This window comes from Trichomycterus rosablanca, chromosome 17, assembly GCF_030014385.1.
Source record: "Trichomycterus rosablanca isolate fTriRos1 chromosome 17, fTriRos1.hap1, whole genome shotgun sequence".
Lineage (NCBI taxonomy): Eukaryota > Metazoa > Chordata > Actinopteri > Siluriformes > Trichomycteridae > Trichomycterus > Trichomycterus rosablanca.
In genome coordinates, this window is record NC_086004.1 from 1,336,837 (window position 1) to 1,357,178 (window position 20,342).

Genomic DNA, 20,342 nt, shown 5'->3' on the forward strand with positions numbered 1-20,342 from the left:
TTCCCTCAATGAACTGCAGCTCCCCAGTGCCAGCAACACTCATGCAGCCCAAGACCATGATGCTACCACCACCATGCTTGACTGTAGGCAAGATACAGTTGTCTTGGTACTTCTCACCAGGGCGTCGCCACACATGCTGGACACCATCTGAGCCAAACAAGTTTATCTTGGTCTCGTCAGACCACAGGGCATTCCAGTAATCCATGTTCTTGGACTGCTTGTTTTCAGCAAACTGTTTGCTGGCTTTCTTGTGCGTCAGCTTCCTTCTGGGATGACGACCATGCAGACCGAGTTGATGCAGTGTGCGGCGTATGGTCTGAGCACTGACAGGCTGACCTCCCACGTCTTCAACCTCTGCAGCAATGCTGGCAGCACTCATGTGTCTATTTTTTAAAGCCAACCTCTGGATATGACGCCGAACACGTGGACTCAACTTCTTTGGTCGACCCTGGCGAAGCCTGTTCCGAGTGGAACCTGTCCTGGAAAACCGCTGTATGACCTTGGCCACCATGCTGTAGCTCAGTTTCAGGGTGTTAGCAATCTTCTTATAGCCCAGGCCATCTTTGTGGAGAGCAACAATTCTATTTCTCACATCCTCAGAGAGTTCTTTGCCATGAGGTGCCATGTTGAATATCCAGTGGCCAGTATGAGAGAATTGTACCCAAAACACCAAATTTAACAGCCCTGCTCCCCATTTACACCTGGGACCTTGACACATGACACCAGGGAGGGACAACGACACATTTGGGCACAATTTGGACATGTTCACTGTGGGGTGTACTCACTTATGTTGCCAGCTATTTAGACATTAATGGCTGTGTGTTGAGTTATTTTCAGAAGACAGTAAATCTACACTGCTATACAAGCTGTACACTGACTACTCTAAGTTATATCCAAGTTTCATGTCTATAGTGTTGTCCCATGAAAAGATATAATGAAATATTTGCTGAAATGTGAGGGGTGTACTCACTTTTGTGATACACTGTACATACCCTCATCCTGTTTTTGGAACCTCGGACCGCGTTTTGTGACCCCCGCCTGCCTACCCACCCCCGTGGTGCAGAGGTGCGCTTTCCAAATTCCTCGCACTCTGAACCCAAAGTTATTGATCGATCCGGACAGACGTGAGTCCACGGCTGAGCAAACATCTGCATTTCGTCCTGAGCGCCGCAGTGGTCGGATCTCAGCTCAGTCTCTTCAGCTCTTCAGGCAGGACAGGGCATGATCAAGGTCCCTGAATAATGCGCCAGCACGGGATTTGGGTGATTTTGGCCTCGGCGTGGCTCTTGTGCTCCGGAGCTCGTGGTGACGAGGAGAAGAATCTTCAGTGTGATGAGAAGAGCGTGGAGGATCTCGTAGCTTCGGCTCTCACGGCTCATAATAAAGAGCTGACTGACGGGGCCCAGCTCGCTCTCTATCAGGTCCTGGAGGCCACCAAGGTGGGACTCATTAATATTTATATTTATATTTATAAATTAGAGGAAAATTATACAAGAGACACTGCTGGTACTGGTGCTTGTACTGGTAGTGCTGGTGCTGATTGGATCGGCTGAGATTTTTAGATACGACCAAAAGTATTTGGACACCTGAACATGAGAGTGTCGGATGTCCCGTGACCAACTTCCATGTGAGCTGCTCTTCTGAGAAGGTTTCTCACAAGTCTAGCTGTGGGAATTTGTGCCTGCTCAGTAAAAAGATGTCAGGTTTGTACGGCTGGGTGCTGATCGATCAGTTGATGTTCCGGTTCATCCGAGAGCTGTTGAGTGGGGCTGAGCTCAGGGCTCTGTGCAGGACGCTGGAGCTTTTCTTCACGTCTTTATAAGGACCTTCCCTAAACTGTTGCTGCAAAGTTGGAAGCATGTCATTACCTGTTAGCAACTGTTGTGGCTGAAACACATAAATATTCCAATACTCAGTAATTAGAAGGGGCGTCCCAATACTTTTGCACAATCTGGAGTGAATTAGAACTACGGAATTGTGAGTCCTGAATCTTTTTTCTAACATCTTTAGATGTGCACCCTGATCAGGGTCGCGGTGTGTCCCGTTTCTCCAGAATCACACCCCGAACAGGACGCCAATCATTCATGCCCCCCCTCCCCCCCCCATCAGACACAGCCGATCATGTCTGTATGTAGACGCTGATAACACGCTCAACCGGCTGATAACACAGCTGGAAATTCAAACCCTGGATCCCAGCAGTAGTTTCTATATTTAGAAACTTTATATTGTAACATAACACAACATAACAGTGTTTATGATAACCAAAACGTAATTAATTCTTAATTAAATTAATTCATTAAATTAAAAAAATATCTTAATTATTCATTTAATTAATTAAGCAAAACAAATAAAAAATTTTCTGTTTTAATTTTTTGTTTCTGTTTTATTTATTTATTTTATATATTTTTATTTTTGTTTTATATATTTTTATTTATTTTATTTATTTATTTTATATATTTTTATTTATTTATTTTATATTTTTACTAATTTTATTTATTTATTTATTTGGATTTTTATTTCTTTTGTTTACACCATATTTTTAGAATATTTATAGAAAAATGTGGGGCCTTTACTAACAGTGTATTAAATGAATTATATAAAGAAAATTACATGCTTCTGACTTTGCAGCAACAGTTTAGGGAAGGTCCTTCCTTGTTCCAGTATGATCAAGCTCTATAAAGACATGAAGAAAAGCTCCAGTGTCCTGCACAGAGACCCTGACCTCAGCCCCACTCAACAGCTCTGGGATGAACCGGAACACCAACTGATTAATCAGCACCTAGTTGTACAAATGGGCACAAATCTTCACATACACAGACATAATTCAGTCATGTGAGAAGCTTTCTAAAATAGCAACTCTTGTTCTAGCTGAAAACATTACATAGAGAGGGTGTCCAAATACTTTTGGCTGCATCTGGGTCCTAAAAATGAGTCTCTGAACCCTTCGTCATGACTTTTCTTTTAATCTGTACCAGGTGAAGAATGAAACGGTGAAAACGGTGACGGTTCATTTCACGGCGCGGGAGTCCGACTGTGCGGCAGGATCAGAAAAGCCCTGGCAGGAATGTGACTACCTGCAAAACTCTACAAAGGTACGGGGGGGGGTAACCAGGTTTGGTTCTCATCGTGGTGACGTGATCATCGGACGGAACGCCGGCTCGTCTGAACCGTTTTGTTTTTGTTGTTGTTTTAGGTGCTCAGACACTGTCACGTAAAAGCCGTGATGGAGGAAACAGCCGAGATCTTCTCACTTCTCTGTTCAGGTGGGACCACAGATAACGTTCACCACGCCCGCTGTACCCAGCACACACCCCTCTGCTTTTATCTTCGCACTTTTAATCTGATCTAATTCTCAGATCGTATTTTTACACCCCCTATATGACACGTGCAGCACCGACCGCTTCTTTTCACCTGCCTTTTCATCATGCAGATTCATACGGAGATCTGTATAGCGCACGGAAAATCACACACAGATCTCTATTATCCCCCGTCTATGTGCATTGCCATTGATCAGCCAGCAAAGGTCGTAACTGCAGCCCTTTCTCCCTCTGACATTTCCATTCCATTTCCATGTTTTACCACCCGCTTCATACTGGTCAGGATTGCAGTGCATCCGGTTTCCCCGGAATCTTTGGGCGACTTTCAAACATTTTGTCCATGATTTTTACCGTGACCCAGGCAACACAAACTAAACACAAAACAAAATATACTTAATTTATATAAATGGTGGCAATCTGGTCCCACTGTGGTTTACAAGATGTAACATAAAACCTCCACAAGGGGGCGTTTGTGTACAGGCCAAATATGCCCAAATAGTCACCCTGCTGGACAAGAGCACAGTTATTCATGTCAGCAAGTGATGTGTGTTAAAATATTCCATTTTCATGTTTTAACACAGCTTAATCCTGGTCAGGGTTGCAGTGGGTCCAGTTTCCCTGGAATCTTTGGCCACAATGCAGTAACACAACTTTTTTTTTCAACGATCCACAATTTGTCCATGATTTGTCCATAAAACAAAATATACTTCATTAATAAAAACAGTGGCAATCTGGTCCTACTGTGGATTGCAAAGTGTAATGTAAAGCTTCCACAAGAGGACGCTTGTGTACAAGTTCAATTCGTGTTCATGTGCCTGTTAAAATTCATATGTTAGTATTATTTTTCTCTGCGACCCATTTCTTTTAGTTTGTGACCCACAGGACAGGACAGACAGCTAATCATATCTGTATGTAGACGCCCAACTGGCTGATAGCACCGCTGGGGAGTCGAACCCTGGATTCCAGCAGTGGTGGACCAGCGTGATTTACCACTGTGCTCCCAGAGCGACCCATATAAAAGATATATAATATTTAGAAAGAATAATAATAAAAGAGGATAATAATGGGTTTTGTTTGTTTGTTTGTTTGTTTTGGTTACAGTGGACCCCCCGGTTGCGCGCGGCGTGCCGCCACCCTGCCTGGGCTGTCCAGAGAAGATCGACTTGGAGAGCGAGGACATAATGGACCCCCTGAGCTACTCTGTTAACAAAGCGAACATGATGGAGGATTACAACCATCACTTCCTCCTCAACTCCATCGCCTGGGTTACCAGACAAGTAAGAGTTACCCCGCTAGTGTCGTCATGATCAGGGTCGCTGTGGGTCCGGTTTACCCAGAAACCCAGAAACCCAAAAAAACAACCAAAACAGGGCACCAATTTATTGCAGGGACTTGATCATTCGGCTAACCCCCCCTCAGACACAGCCGATCAGTAGTACTGCTGGGATTCAAACCATGGATGCCAGTAGTGGTGGGTTAGCATCATTTACTGCTGCACCACTTGAGTGCTCATTATTATTATTATTATTATTATTATTATTATTATTATTATTAATAATATTATTATTATTATTATTATACTATTGATATTATTATTATTATTATTATTATTATATTATTGATATTATTATTATATTATTACTTTTATTATTATATTATTATTATTATTATTATATTATTATTATTATTATTAAGATTATTATTGTTATTATTATTATTATCATTATTATTATTATATTATTATTATTATATTATTAATATTATTATTATTATTATTAATATTATTATTTTCATTATTATTATTATTATTATTATTATTATTATTATATATTTATCAATATCCACAAACATGATTGGCTGTGTCTGGGGTGGGGGGACGTGGATGGGTGCCCTGTTTGTGCCATGCGCCCATTGTTTCCTGGTAGAACCGGACCCGCTGCAACCCTGACCAGGATGAATAGAATAATAGAGTTTACAGACCACTGCAAGTGTATTTCCATTAGAGTCAATACTGTGTGTGTGTGTGTGTGTGTGTGTGTGGAGGTGATCGCTGGATTCAGATACAGGCTGCAGTTCGACATGCAGAAGAGTAACTGCAGTAAAGCTGATTTTAAGGAACTGACAGACGACTGTCACCCAGACAAGGAGAATCAGGTAACCCGATTACAGGAACTATTTTAATCAGCCTTCACTTTAACGTCGCCCGCTTGAGGGGCGCTCCAAAGTCCAATCGTGCCTAGACAGACACACGAGTGTCTGTAGGGGGGGAGCGGTTGGTAAAACAGGGTTCGTTGTCTCTGGTGTAAGTGCGGCCTCTGCTGGCCGGTCGAGGCGCCTACACAGGGGGGCGGCTGATCATGGATGGCAGTGCGTGGCTCCCCGAATGTAAATAACACTGCGCTCTGTGAGACCCCGCCCCTAGGTGAAAAGAAGCGGTCTGCTGATGTGCAGTCGGGAATGATGTGATTTTTCATGTGCAGGAGTTCATAAACTGTAACTCGACGGTGGACGTGGCCCCCTGGAGACACGAGCAGCCTGAGACGAACGTGCAGTGCGCACCAGGACCGTTAATGTTGGTGAGTATGAACACGGCGCTTTCACCCTCCTAAACGTTTTATGTGAGTTTAATAATTACATTTTACACCTGAATTTGAGTAAACACGTCGTAACGGGCGCTCGGGTGGCACAGCGGTGAATTACGGTCTATTACAGTATAACAGCGGTGCTATCAGCCGACTGGGCATCTAATATATAAAAATTATGGGACACTCAGGTATTGCAGCAGTAAAGTATGCTAGCCCACTATTGCTGAGATCTGGGGATCCAGGGTTCGAATCTCAGCAGTGCTATCGGCCGGACGGGCATCTTCATAGATGGGATTTCCCATGGTTAGCCACTAGGAGGTGCACTCTCAACATCGGTGCACTCTCAGTGCTGGTCCCAAGCCCGGATAAGAATATCTGGTATGTCACATGGATGGCCGAGTGCGTGTGCATCGCTTACCTGGGGAACACATGGCACCAGGATGCATTATGGAAACAGGATGCACTCGTAACTTACAGGAGTTAAAGGATCTGCTGCTGACATCTTGGTGTCAGATACCACAGCACACCTTCAGGGGTCTAGTGGAGTCCATGCCTTGATGGGTCAGGACTGTTTTGGCAGCAAAAGGGGGACTAACACAATATAAGGAAGGTGGCCATAATGTCATGCCTGATTGGTATATACACGTATATATACAGTATATATTCAGTAGTGCACCAGCGCTGGGATTCTGAACTTCCCGAGTTCGAGTCTCAACTGTGCTACCGGTCGGCTGGGCGCCCCCTAGTGGGCACAATCAGCCACTAGTCTGCTGGGTGGGGAAAGACGGGACTAAAAAGTGGGCGGGGTCTTGGACACTGTGTAAGGACCCTGGTTAGTAGCCCGAGGCGCCTGTACAGAAGTGGAGGAACGTGGAGATCAGCGCGTGACTCTCCGTGCGCGAGACCGACCTCACGCGCCGATCCACCGAAGTACGGGCGAATAAGAAGAGGTGGGTGGAGCATGGGCGTGACAAAAGGGAGGGCGTCAGGAGAATATACCCTCCTCGTACACCAATAAAACAAAAAATAATAGAAATAATGCTAAACAAACCTAAACGCTAACCCCGCTGTATTCCAGAAGACCGTTATACGTAGACGCCCCCCCGGGTGGAGCCCTCTGAGGAACCTCCAAAGCTTCGTCGTCAAGGAAAAGAAGAAGGACTCGTCAGAGGAGTGCCAGGAGGGCAAAACAAGCTCCTGCGAAAAACCAAACGCTGCATCTACGATCGACCAGTCACCGGAACAAAGTGCCACGCCCGACGCAGGCACCGCCACGCCCGACACAGGCACCGCCACGCCCGACGCAGGCACCGCCACGCCCGACGCAGGCACCGCCACGCCCTTAAACTGTCCCAGCAAACCATGGAAGGAGTTCAATCCTCCTCCGCCCGCCCCCTCGGCTCCTCGTGCTCCTCCCCCTCCACCTCGCCCCCTGTCTGATTTAGATCTGGCGGATCTTGTCCCACCTGTTTGAACCCCCGCCGCCGCCCCCCACAGCTTCAAAGCCTCAAGTTCCTTTGATGAGTCTTTCTGATTGATCTTCATGCTGATTGTCACATGATGCAGCTTCAGTCGTCGTTTCTCTGTATTAATAAAAGTTACACAAATCACACGAGTTCAAAGACGTTTTATTTTCCCGAAACATCAGAGCAGGAATCTGATAAAGCTACACTATATAGACAAAAGTATTGCGACGCCCCTTCATGTGTTTCAACTGCAGCAATTACAGACGAATCAATTCTACAAAAGAAACGACGTGCTTACAGTTTTGCAGCAACAGTGTAGGGAAGGTCCGTTACTGTTTCAGCATGAGCGAGCTCAAAAACTGACCTCAGCCCACTTAGCAGCTCTGGGACGAATTTATTTACATTTACATTTTCGGCATTTAGCGGACGCTTTTATCCAAAGCGACTTACATTATTATGACAGTGTACAGTCTGAGCAATTGAGGGTTAAGGGTCTTGCTCAAGGGCCCAACAGTGGCAACCTGGCAGTGGTGGGGCTTGAACCGGCAACCTTTTGGTTACTAGTCTAGTACCTTAACCACTAGGCTACACCTGCCCTACTGCCGTATAGTGTATGTATCTAAAGCTGAAGTCAGATATTTACACATGTACCAGATAGGTAAGTCCTGACAATCCTGCAAATCCTTTCAATTCCTTAATAATGATCATGACTGATTACAATTACTGACTTCTCTGTGCCCATATAAATAACACTATGATAAATGAATGAATGATTTTTAATCACTATAGTTTGCAGGGGTTTATTTAGCATATTCAGAAGAATTAAAGCCTATTGAAGCCTCTTTACCTTCACACTAGTACACTATATGTACAAAAGTATTGGGACGCCGCTTCTAATTCCAGAATTCATGTGTTCAATCCACAACAATTACTAACAGGTGTAATAAATCCATGCTGAAGCTGAAGAGAAGTCACTCACTCACTCACTTTACTAATCACTTATCCAATCAGGATTGTGGGGGGGTACTGGAGCCTATTCCAGCTTTTCAATGGGCGCAAGACACACAGTAACACCCTGGACGGGGCGCCAGTCCATCACAGGGCAGACACACACATATATTTACCTATAGGGCAATTCAGTGTCTCCAATTAACCTGACTGCATGTTTTTGGACTGTGGGAGGAAACCGGAGCTCCCGGAGGAAATCCATGCAGACACGGGGAGAACATGCAAACTCTGCACAGAAAGGACCTGGACCACCCCACCTGGGGATCGAACCCAGGACCCTCTTGCTGTGAGGCGACAGTGCTACCCACCAAGCCACCGTGCCACCCTGAATAGAAGTCAATCGTTTGTGAAATGAGACGTCCAGCAAGTTCACAATCCGGTGTCCAAATACTTTTGGCCATATAGTGTATCTACCCACACAGCACAGTGCCGCACAGCAACATGGATCCCGAGGACCCGGGTTCGATCTTTACCTCTGATCAGCGTCAGTAAAGAGTTTTACACACCCTCACGTCTCTTGTGGGTTTCCTCGTAATGTGCTGGTTCCTTCCACCTTCCAAAAACATGCAGATGGTGGATTGGCAGCAAACTCACCATGACCTGATCAGGATCAAGATGACAGAGTAGCCCTGGTGTTTTGCATGTTCTTTCCATGTCTGTGTAGGCCTCTTCTGAGTATGCAATTTTGTCTGACCTCCCAAAATAATGCAGAGGGTGGATTGGTGGATTTAAACTGAATGTGCGCTTCCTGCCAGGACCAAACGAAACCCAGGTCAGGATGAAGCGCTCGGTAAAAAATAAATGAATGATAAAACAGTGCACGTTTAATATTAGGTTTTCGATCCTCGCTTTATATCCCTCGCTGCGCCAAAAATAGAATTAACGGAGGTCACGTGAGGTCATGTGTACACAACATCAACGAGAGGAGCGCGTGACGTCCAGAACCGAAATCAGATGTGACCTAGTTAGGAGCGTAACTGAACAATGTTTGCTCCATTAGCACGTGTCAGAGGTGCTTACACGGAGTCATGACCTCACATTTTCCGCCGCATCTCTAAATCATGAATTTTTAGTGAAGCGGGGTGACGTGCAGGGGTATAAAGGTCCGAAACGAGCTCGGGTTCCTCTCACAGCGTTCGATTCCGTCAGATAAACCCAAAGCCCTGAAACCTTCAGCATTATGGGTAACGAGCGCCTCCTGCTCCTCACGCTGACCTGCTACGTTCTGATCTGGGTCGGAAACTGCGACGATCCGGTGGAGGTCCGTGCCGCCGAAGATGACTTCATGGTGCATGGGGAGAAAGAGCTGGTAAGTTTTTTAAAGCCCCTAATCCAATCCCGCAAAGGCAGGGATGTCGTCTAGACCTCACCCTTATCTGATCCCGTGTGCTCTACAGATCGAAGCTCTTCAAGAGGTCCTCCAAAAACTGAAGAGGAAACAAAACCCCCCCAGTGAGAAGAGGTTAGGTTGGGTTTCTCTGGTGAGTAAATTCGTTACTTGACTTCCACATACACACAAAAAATAACGTTTAAGCCTGCAAGTTCGAATCTCAGTTCTGCTAACCGGCCAGACACCTACACAGACGAGGATCGACTCGTCTGAGGGAGGGAGGGAGGGTTGAAAGATATTCCTCATAACTGCTGCAGTTACGACCTCTACTGGTTGCACAGAGACGGAGGATAATGGAGATCAGTGCGCAATACGGATCTCCGTATGAACCCGCCTGGTGCAGGTGAAAAGATGCGGCTACTGCACACGTGTCGGAAAGAGCATGTGTGTGTGTGTGTGTGTTAATTATGGCCCTCCTCAGTAAGGAGCAGTAAAGGTTGACTGCATGGGCACCAATTCCCACAGACACACTTCAAAGTCTTGCGAGAAGCCGTCTTAGAAGAACTCAACAAGCTCATGGTCAGGTGTACAAATACTTTTGGCTACACAGAGAACACGTCCCTTACTGGCGTACGTAAACTTAACTGTGCTGTGCACATGTTAACCATCACAGTCCATCATCTCTGCAGTCCTGTTCAGTCGTGCTTATACAGTATACTGTGTGTATGGTGAATTTAATTGATATCATATTTATATTAATCTTGTATTTCAGTGTGATGCAGGTGAGCAGTGCGCTATCCGTAAAGGAGCTCGTTTTGGGAAGGTGTGCACCTGTCCGGCTGGAACCATGTGCAGCTTCTCCATCCTAAAGTGTTTGTGAGAGTGTTTGTGTCCTCCAGCTGTAAATAATGCCGTCATTAAATAAATGCATTTTATAAATACAGACTTTTCAGACTTTTCATGGGGTGGATGTGATTGCAGCAGACCAATTGGGATTTGGGGATTTTGCCAAGTAATCCTGGGATTTTTAATTTGCACTCAAGCAATTAAAATCTGCAATTTTAGGGTCTGCAGTCAACATCATAAGGAATGATAAAGTGCACTACTACTAAATAATAACCTTTGGTTGTTCGCTGGCCATTTCTATGCCTACTGTACATTTACAGTATAAATAGAGATATTTAATACTTCTGGCTAATGGTGTATTGTAATGGCGGTGATTAATAAAATCACAAAATCAAAAAAGTGATTAATAAAAAAATGACACCATAACCATAATCATATACACAATCTATGCATTACAAGACCATAGCCATGAATTAAACATTGCAGGACCAAATCTGCCACGAAATCTGTGTGAAGTTTGCATGTTCTCCCCGTGTCCACATGGGTTTCCTCTTAGTCAGGTTAATTGGAGATACTAAAGTGCCCCTGTGTGTGTGTGTGTGTGCCCTGTGATGGACTGCCGACCTGTCCGGGGTGTTTCCCCGCGACCATAAAATAGTGGAGTTTGCATGTTCTCCCCGTGTCTGCGTGGGTTTACTCTGGGTGCTCCGGTTTCCTCCCACAGTCCAAAGACATGCAAGTGAGGTGAATTGAAGATACTAAATTGTCCAAGACTGTGCTTGATATAAACTTGTGAACTGATAAACCTTGTGTATCGAATAACTACCGTTCCTGTCATGAATGTAACCAAAAGTGTAAAAACATGACGTTAAAATCCTAATAAACAAACAAACAAACGACCCTCCTTGGTAAGCAGTGGTCTGCAGCAGTAAAGGTGAAATACGATCGGGTAATTGGATACGACTAAATTGGAGAAAAATGCATACATAGAAAACAAGAAAGTGAATTTGCAACTGGTTTTTTTTAGATTAAATTAAATCCTCATGTTGCGTTTTTGCAGAAATGCATCGCCCGATACTTTTTCCCGATGTCTTTATTTCAGCACTTACATGTTCCCCCGTCATTAAACACGGACGTTTGTTCCCTTAAAGAAGCAAACTTTGTAATATAATTTCAGTCAAAAATGTCATACATTTAACTTTAAATTTGACCAAACTTGTTGATACGCTAACATTTAGCTTCCGTGTGTAGTTCAACTGCCGTTTAAAAACTACATTTCCCATGATGCTTGAGCTCTTGACCGCACCGCTGTAGTGCTTCCGGTGTGTGTGAAGGTCATTGAGTGAAGCTCTCACATGTGAAGTGAAGTGATCAGCTGAGAGAAGCTGAATCGCACTTTGTTGCATTATTACAAACTTATTAAAGTTTAAAGAACCATGGAGGGTTTCGGATCTGATTATTCTGGATCGGGAGGATCTGGTAAGATGGATACAGGAGCGATAATGGAGCAGGTGAAGGTACAGATAGCGGTGGCTAACGCTCAGGAGCTGCTGCAGGTCGGTACCACTGTTAGCTCAATGCTAACTACAATACACGAATAAAACAACAGCTTAGAGTGAAATCTAAATTAGGTTTTATTTTATGCCTGGATTAGATGTCCCGTGTTTCCCCGGGCATGCATTGTGTCTGATTTGTGTTTTGTTTTTATTTATTTAGACTGATTAGATCACAACCAGTTAGCATCATGCTAATTGCTATCGTGCTTATTAGAATGGTTTCTGATTCTTCCACACTAAAGTCATTCAGGTACAGAGAATAAAAGTGTTAAATTGAGAAAGAATCACTTTCAAAAGGTCACTTAAAGATTTATTGTACTGTTAATTATGTAGTTTGTTCTTTATTCATATCGCAGTCTTGTGAAAACTGACAACCAGACCTGCAGATATTAATAATAATATTATTGTCATTATTATTATTCATTTATTCACTACATTTAACACACTGGGATTGATGTTGGGGGCCCCTGGATTGCCCATTTGGGTGTGAGATGTGGTGTTAGGGGTCTGTAATGTATTTTATTTATAGAATTAGAGGTAGAATGAAATAAGCCAGTAAAAAACTGATGTATGACACAACACGGGCTTGATGTTTGGGAGATACTTCAACCCAGTTCCTTACAGCAAAAGGTCCTGGGTTCGATTCCCAGGTGATGCAATCTGGGTCCTTTCTGTGTGGAGTTTGCATGTTCTCCCCGTGTCTGCGTGGGTTTCCTCCGGGTGCTCCGGTTTCCTCCAACAGTCCAAAGACGTGCAGTGAGGTGAATTGAGGATACTAAATTGTCCATGAGTGTGTTTGATATCACAAACTTGAGCTGATGAATCTTGTGTAAGCAGTAACTACCTGTCCTGTCATGAATGTAACCAAAGAGAGTAAAACATGACGTTCTATCTCTCTATTACCTTCCTGACACGACCCTCCTTATTTATCCGGGCTTGGGACCAGCACTACAATGCACTGGTTCATGCATCCTAGCGACTGGGTATCTATAGAACAATTCAGTGTCTCCAATTAGCCTGGCTGCATGTTTTTGGACTGTGTGAGGAAACCGGACCACCCGGAGGAAACCCACGCAGACACGGGGAGACTCCACATAGAAAGGACCCGGACCGCCCCGGCTGGGGATCGCACCCAGGGCCTTCATGCTGTGAGGTCAAGTCAAGTCAACTTTATTTATATAGTGCTTTTTACAATAGACATTGTCTCAAAGCAACTTTACAAAATCCAGGACCAACAGATACAAAAACCCCTGTTGAGCAAGCCGAGGGCGACTGTGGCAAGGAAAAACTCCCTGAAAATTACAGGAAGAAACCTTGAGAGGAACCAGACTCAGCAGGGCCCATCCTTCATGGGTGGCCTGGAGGATACTTTAAATAAATACACGATTTACACAAATCATACAAACACAGAATTAAATGATCTAAAAGTCATAACTGGTAATAAATAGATAAATAAACAATTAAATAATAATAGAGTTGTTATCCGCTCTAGTCTTCAATAAAGTCTGTAGTGATTTCTTGTCGTTGCAATTACTCCAGACCCGTCACATCTGACAGGAGCAGCATCGTTGTCCCGGCCGTCTCGACTTCAATCCTTAACCTCGGCGGGTGAACAGGTTTCCATCAGAATGCCCTCGGGGTAAAACAACAGAGAATGTAGTTAATAATGTACAATGCTAGTTGACAAACAGTTTTACAGAGAGTTTTAGACTCCGGCAGCCCTAATTATTACAGCATAACTAAAAGGGAGAGCGAGCAGGTAACAAGGTCATGAAGGCTTTCATAGGACATCAGCGCCCACCTCTCCTACCCAAACCGGAGTGATCGGACAAGAGAGGCAGAACGACAGCAACCCAACATCCCTGATCACCACAAGTTTCTATGACCAAGAACCCCCAAGCTCTGCGCCTTTGTCTATACTAATCAAAAGCCTGAGAAAATAAATATGTTTTCAGTCTAGACTTAAACATTGAGACTGTGTCCGAATCCCGAACAGAGGCAGGAAGATTATTCCAGAGTTGTGGAGCTTTGTAAGAAAACGCTCTTCCACCAGCCGTGGTCTTTTTAATTCTAGGAACTATAAGTAACCCTGCATCTTGTGAACGAAGTGGACGCGCTGGGCTGTAGTAATTAATAAGCTCACTCAGATACTGTGGAGCCAGACCATGTAGCGCTTTATAAGTTAGTAAAAGTATTTTGTAATCAATGCGAAATTTAACTGGCAGCCAGTGTAGAGACGATAGAACAGGAGTAATATGGTCAAATTTTTTAGTTCTAGTTAGCACTCGAGCTGCTGCATTTTGAACTAACTGGAGTTTGTTTAAGGATCTACCAGAGCATCCAGTTAGAAGAGCATTACAATAATCTAACCGAGAAGTTATAAACGCATGGATCAGTTTTTCGGCGTCATTAACAGATAGTATATTTCTTATTTTAGAAATGTTACGCAAATGATAGAAAGCAACTCTAGTAATATTATTAACGTGTGTATCAAATGAGAGATCTGAATCTATTGTGACACCTAAGTTTTTTACATCTGGGCTGGGAGTAACAGAGAACGTGTTTAAGTTTAGCACCAGGTTAGACAACTTGTCTCTTGCAGCTTTAGAGCCAACAGGTAAAACCTCAGTTTTATCTGAATTAAGTAAAAGAAAATTACTCGACATCCAGTTTTTTATGTCGTTTACACAATCTTCTATCTTACTGATTGTGTCAGTATCATTTGGTTTGGCTGATATATACAGCTGTGTGTCATCTGCATAGCAGTGAAAGTTTATGCCATGTTTATGAATAATTTCACCTAGTGGAAGCATATAGAGTGTAAATAATAGCGGTCCAAGTACCGACCCCTGTGGAACACCACACTTTACTTTTGTAGTTTCCGAGCATTTATTATTTACATAAACGAATTGAGAGCGGTCAGTCAGATATGATTTAAACCAAGAGAGTGCGAGTCCTTTAACACCTACTGTATTTTCTAGCCTCTCCAGTAAAATGTTCTGATCGACCGTATCAAACGCTGCGCTAAGATCTAATAGAACAAGAAAAGAGACACATCCATTATCAGAAGACATTAACAACTCGTTAACTACTCTAATTAATGCGGTTTCGGTACTATGATTGGGTCTAAATCCTGATTGAAATTTTTCATGAATACAATTTTCATTCAAATAAGAACATAACTGTTTGGAAACGACTTTTTCTAATATCTTAGAGACAAAAGGAAGGTTTGAAATTGGCCTATAATTAGATAAAACATGTGGATCAAGATTAGGTTTTTTAATCAGGGGTTTAATAACAGCACTTTTAAACAATTTAGGTACATATCCAAGGCTAAGGGATGCATTGATTAATGTAAGCAGGGGCTCTACAATAGCTGGGAGTAAATCTTTAAGTAAACGAGTTGGAACAGGATCGAGTATACACGATGATGACTTCGATGATTTAATCAACACAGTTAGTTCATTTTGGGAGATTGGATTAAAGGAATTTAGTTGGATTAACTCGTTACTATTATCACCAATGCTGCTCGGAGTGAGTCCATACTTAACATTGGCAGGTGACACACTCTGACTCTGAAGTCGTATTTTTTCTATCTTGTCATTAAAGAATTTTTAAAAATCATGGCTGGTACAGTCAGGCGGTTATTAGATTTAGTTTCATTAACGTTTTTAGTTAATTTGGACACTGTCTCAAAAAGGAATCTGGGATTGTTTTTATTTTTCTCTATTAGGGACGAATAATATAAAGATTTAGCTTTTATAAGTGCATGTTTATACTCAGTTAGAGCATCTTTCCAAGCAATCTTATACACTTCTAGTGTAGTGTGACGCCACTTGCGTTCTAATTTTCGTGCTGCTTGTTTAAGTGCGCATGTGTGGTCATTGTACCAAGGAGCAAGTTTTTTCTCCCTAATCAGTTTAGTTTTGAGTGGGGCTACGTTATCTAAGGTTGCGAGCAATACAGTCTCTAGGTTTTGAGTTGCCTGATCTAGTTCTTTAGGTTCTGATGCTGGTATATTTGGTAATTCTGGTAGGCAGTTTATGAACGCTGCTGCAGTTGCAGATGTAATAGTGCGCTTACATTTAAAACGATGCGGTTGCTGTATATTATTGGACAGGGACACTTCATAAATTAGTAGAGAGTGATCAGAGATTAAGTCATTCTGTGGTACAATTTCCAGGTTGTCTATGTTTATACCATAAGTAAGTATTAAATCTAAGGTATGTTTACAGCGGTGAGTGGGTCCTGTTACATTTTGGGTGATGCCTAAAGATTCTAAAATAGAATCAAACGCAGTTTTGAGTGGATTACATTTATCCTCATAATGGATATTAAAGTCACCAACAACTAAAGCTTTCTTAGTTGATAAAACTAATTTAGAAAGAAAATCGGCAAATTCGTTAAGAAATTCTGAGTAAGGACCAGGGGGTCGATAAACAGTAACCAGCTTAAACATACTATTTTTATCAGATGAACATTTATTGGTTATGTCAGAGATAAGAACTTCAAACGAGTTTGTTATGGGAGTTGATTTTACAGTGAGACCTATGTCCTTGTCATAAATTGCGGCTATTCCTCCACCACGACCGCTAAGACGTGGCTTATGTTCATAACTGTAACCCGGAGGAGATGCTTCATTTAAACCTAGATACTCATCAGGTCTAGCCCAGGTCTCAGTTAAACAAAGTGCACTAAGACTATTATCTGTAATTATTTCATTTACAATTACTGTTTTACATGCAAGTGACCTGATGTTTAGAAGTCCTAACTTTAGTTTAGCCTTACTAGGGTTTTCATGATGCTCATTTAGATTAATATTAATTAAGTTATTATGACATACTTTTTGATTTTGTTTTGGCTTACACCTGCCACGGTAAACAGACACAGTCTCAATGGTTTGTGACCTAAGGATTCCGGGTGACGTCCGATGGCGACTCGCAGACAGTCGGTTAGGCCTGTTAGTCTGCTGCCTGGTCTTGGCTCTGGATAGTCATTTAACACTATCTGCCGCTACACTAACGCGGTGGTAAAGCCTGTCACCTATGCTGCAAGAAATGCGAGCAGCACCCTCCCACGTGGGGTGGACACCATCCCGCTTCAAAAGACCAGGCCTTCCCTCAAAGGTGGACCAGTTATCTACAAAATCAATGCAGTTTTCTGATCACCATTTAGACATCCAGCGGTTCAGCGACAACAACCTGCTGTAGGTTTCGCCACTGGGTCGAATCGGTAAGGTGAGGTGACAGTGCTACCCACCCAGCCACCATGCCGCCAGAGTAAAACATGACGTTAAAACCCTAATAAATAAATAAAATAAAGTCTAGTTCTTGATGCTGACTCTGAAAAGTAAATTGTGGGAACGTTGCTGCACAATCGCACGTTTTAATCTCTACTGTGTGTGTTAAATACAGTATTGATGAAGCTCCAAGTCTATGATGTGTCAAAAATAAATTGCGTAATTTATACTTTTCAGAAAATGACCGATAAATGCTTCAAGAAGTGCGTGGGCAAACCAGGCAGCACGCTGGATAATTCTGAACAGGTAGGACTCGCGGTACGGGGTTTAAACTTTAATATCCCAGCACACATCTTTAATACACACGAGTGTCTTCAATTGTTCCACGTTCCAGGAGTCCAAAATGCTCCTGGTCCATGTGAGGATGCTTTGAACTAAGCGTGCCTTTCATTTCATGACCATATTATTTTTGATATACAGTCTTGTGTATAAGTTTGGACACCCCCTTGCTGAATCAGACATATTAGGGTGTGAGGCTCTGCCATAAAAGTCAAACACAGACTTTACCACTGACATTAATGGAATTCTACTCAAATTTTTACAAACACGCTGTAACCTTGGTGTTACTTTTGACCCACTGATCAATAGGTGGCGCAGCAGTACAGTGCGTTAGCCCTCTACTGCTGAGATCTGGGGATCCAGGGTTCGAATCTCAGTGGTACTTTCGACCATTCATTGTCACCTGCACGCACAATGATTGGGTGATCTGGTAGAGTTAGTGCAGCTGTAGCCTAGTGGTTAAGGAACTAGACCAGTAATCAGAAGGTCTCTGGTTCAAGACCCACCACTTCCAGGTTGCCACTATTGGGCCCTTGAGCAAGACCCTTAACCCTCAATCGCTTAGATTGTATGTATACTGTAAGTCAATTTGGATAAAAGCGTCTGCTAAATGCTGAAAATGTGAATGTAAGGACACTTTATAACTGCTGCAATTGCGACCTCTGCTGGCTGATAAGTGGTACTGCACAATTTACATTTCCAGCATTTAGCAGACGCTTTTATCCAAAGCGATTAAAATTATGACTGAACATGATTTTTGAGCAATTGAGAGTTAAGGGCCTTGCTCAGGGACCCAACAGTGGCAACTTGTTTGTAATGGGGCTTGAACCAGGAATCTTCTGATTACTAGTCCAGTACCTTAACCACTGAGCCATCATTGCTGGGATACTGGAGATCGGTGCGTGACTCTCTGTGCACGATACGCATCTCCGTTTGAACCCAGCTAGTGTAGGTAAAAAGAAGCGGTCGCTACTAGTTACGACCCTCCTTGGTCAGCAGTGGTCTGCAGCAGTAAAGGTGAAATACGATCGGGTAATTGGATACGACTAAATTGGAGGAAAATGCATACATAGAAAACAATTTGCAACTGGTTTTCTAGATTAAATGAAATCCTCGTGTACTGTTGTGTTTTTGCAGAAATGCATCGCCATGTGCATGGACCGATACATGGACGCCTGGAACACGGTGTCTCGCGCCTACAACTCCAGACTGCAGAGGGAGCGGGCGCGGATGTGATGCTCACCCCCCTCCACCCGCACCTCGACCCTGGATAGAGCGGCTCGGGCCGGATCGTGCGGATCGCCCCCCGCCGCTTCACCGTCAGAGAACCATCGGGGGAACCTGAGGCGAGAGAGTTCGGGACTTGTTTCGTTTGTTTGTGTTATGAACAGGTGGACGTTTCGCTCGATTATATATTTTTCGGAGGGATACGAAGACGATCGAAATACACTGTACGGCCAAAAGTATTCGGACGCCTGACCGTGAGCTTGTCTGATGTACCGTTTTTAACATAGAGTGACCTCACTGACCTTTTCAGCTAGAACTGACGCTCTTCTGAGAAGATTGATCAGTCTGTGTTCCGGTTCATCCCAGAGCTGCTGAGTGGGGCTGAGGTCAGAGCTCTATACAGGACACTGGAGTTTCTCTTCACGTCTTTATACAGCTTGCTCATTCTGGAACAGGAAGGGGCCTTCCCTAAACTGTTGCTGCAAACTTGAAAACACAATTTCCTTTATATTATTAATTTATTACACCTGTTAGCGATTGCTCTGGCTGAAACAGCGGTAGTCTAGTGGGTAGAGCTTGTGGGTTTGAATCCAGGCTCTGCTATGCAGCAGCTGTTGGGGCCCTTGAGCAAGGCCCTTAACCCTGTCTGCTCCAAGGGCGTCGTACAACGGCTGACCCTGAGCTCTGACCACAGCTTCCAAACAAGCTGGGATATACAGAAATATAATTGTATTGTACTGCACACGTGTAGACGTATATATGACAAATAAAGGGGTGTCCAAATACTTTTGTCCATATAGTGTGTGACTGATGTCTTTGTTTCTGAATCGTGTGTGTGTAATAAAAATCATAAGAATAAATCAGGGAAGTTTGAGGTGGTGGACTGAACTCTGCCGGTCGTATGAAGTTTGTGTCCTCGTGTGGGCGCTACACCTCCCTCCTCTTCCCGCCCTCTGCCCTCGAACCTGCTTCCGTTCCCGGGGGGAATTTAGGAGCATCCCTCTCTCAGAACCGCAGATCCCACTGTTCACCCGCTCCCAACAAAAGCTTCATTCTTCCCTCCGGATCCTGATCTTCTGATGACAGTAGCGGCTTTGTGTGAATGCAGATCGCTGCGCTACAGATCCTGCAATAATATCACCTCGCTGTGTGTGTGTGTGTGTGTGTGTGTGTGTGTGTGTCCTCAACCAACCTCTTAAATAAAAACACAGACTGGATTTTAAAGCCTGATTTTTTTTATTTTTTACATTCTTTATTATTTTTTCCCTCTTTTTCACCCAATTGGAGCTCATCTCGACCGGCCAGCAGAGGGCGCACTTTCACCACTTACATTTTCAGCCTTTAGCAGACTTGCAATCATGTGTCAGTATACAGTCTAGGCATTTAAGGGTTAAGGGCCTTGCTTAGGGGCCCAACAGTGGGGCTTGAA

The 20,342-nt window shown here is 43.6% G+C and overlaps 3 protein-coding genes across 4 annotated transcripts; all 3 read left to right on the top strand.

The window, feature by feature from the left end:
• The first annotated feature begins 1,165 nt into the window (after window positions 1-1,165).
• Window positions 1,166-7,512, top strand: kng1 (kininogen 1). Of its 2 annotated transcripts, none has more exons than XM_063012884.1 (7): window positions 1,166-1,439; window positions 2,976-3,092; window positions 3,194-3,263; window positions 4,419-4,594; window positions 5,361-5,471; window positions 5,798-5,893; window positions 6,984-7,512. In XM_063012884.1, the coding sequence occupies exons 1-7, from the start codon at window positions 1,242-1,244 to the stop codon at window positions 7,374-7,376; spliced, it is 1,161 nt and encodes a 386-aa protein (XP_062868954.1). In that variant the 5' UTR covers window positions 1,166-1,241; the 3' UTR covers window positions 7,377-7,512. The 2 variants fall into 2 exon arrangements, with proteins under 2 accessions (XP_062868954.1, XP_062868952.1); XM_063012882.1 differs by having other exon boundaries at window positions 1,167-1,439; window positions 6,981-7,512.
• A 1,819-nt stretch (window positions 7,513-9,331) lies between these two features.
• cart1 (cocaine- and amphetamine-regulated transcript 1) lies at window positions 9,332-10,645 on the top strand. The gene is made up of 3 exons (XM_063012887.1): window positions 9,332-9,685; window positions 9,774-9,857; window positions 10,479-10,645. Exons 1-3 carry the CDS (start codon window positions 9,557-9,559, stop codon window positions 10,584-10,586), a joined length of 321 nt encoding a protein of 106 aa, XP_062868957.1. The 5' UTR covers window positions 9,332-9,556; the 3' UTR covers window positions 10,587-10,645.
• A 1,251-nt stretch (window positions 10,646-11,896) lies between these two features.
• Window positions 11,897-20,130, top strand: timm13 (translocase of inner mitochondrial membrane 13 homolog (yeast)). Its single transcript, XM_063012889.1, has 3 exons — window positions 11,897-12,108; window positions 17,585-17,653; window positions 18,824-20,130. The coding sequence occupies exons 1-3, from the start codon at window positions 11,989-11,991 to the stop codon at window positions 18,920-18,922; spliced, it is 288 nt and encodes a 95-aa protein (XP_062868959.1). The 5' UTR covers window positions 11,897-11,988; the 3' UTR covers window positions 18,923-20,130.
• Window positions 20,131-20,342: the final 212 nt, after the last annotated feature.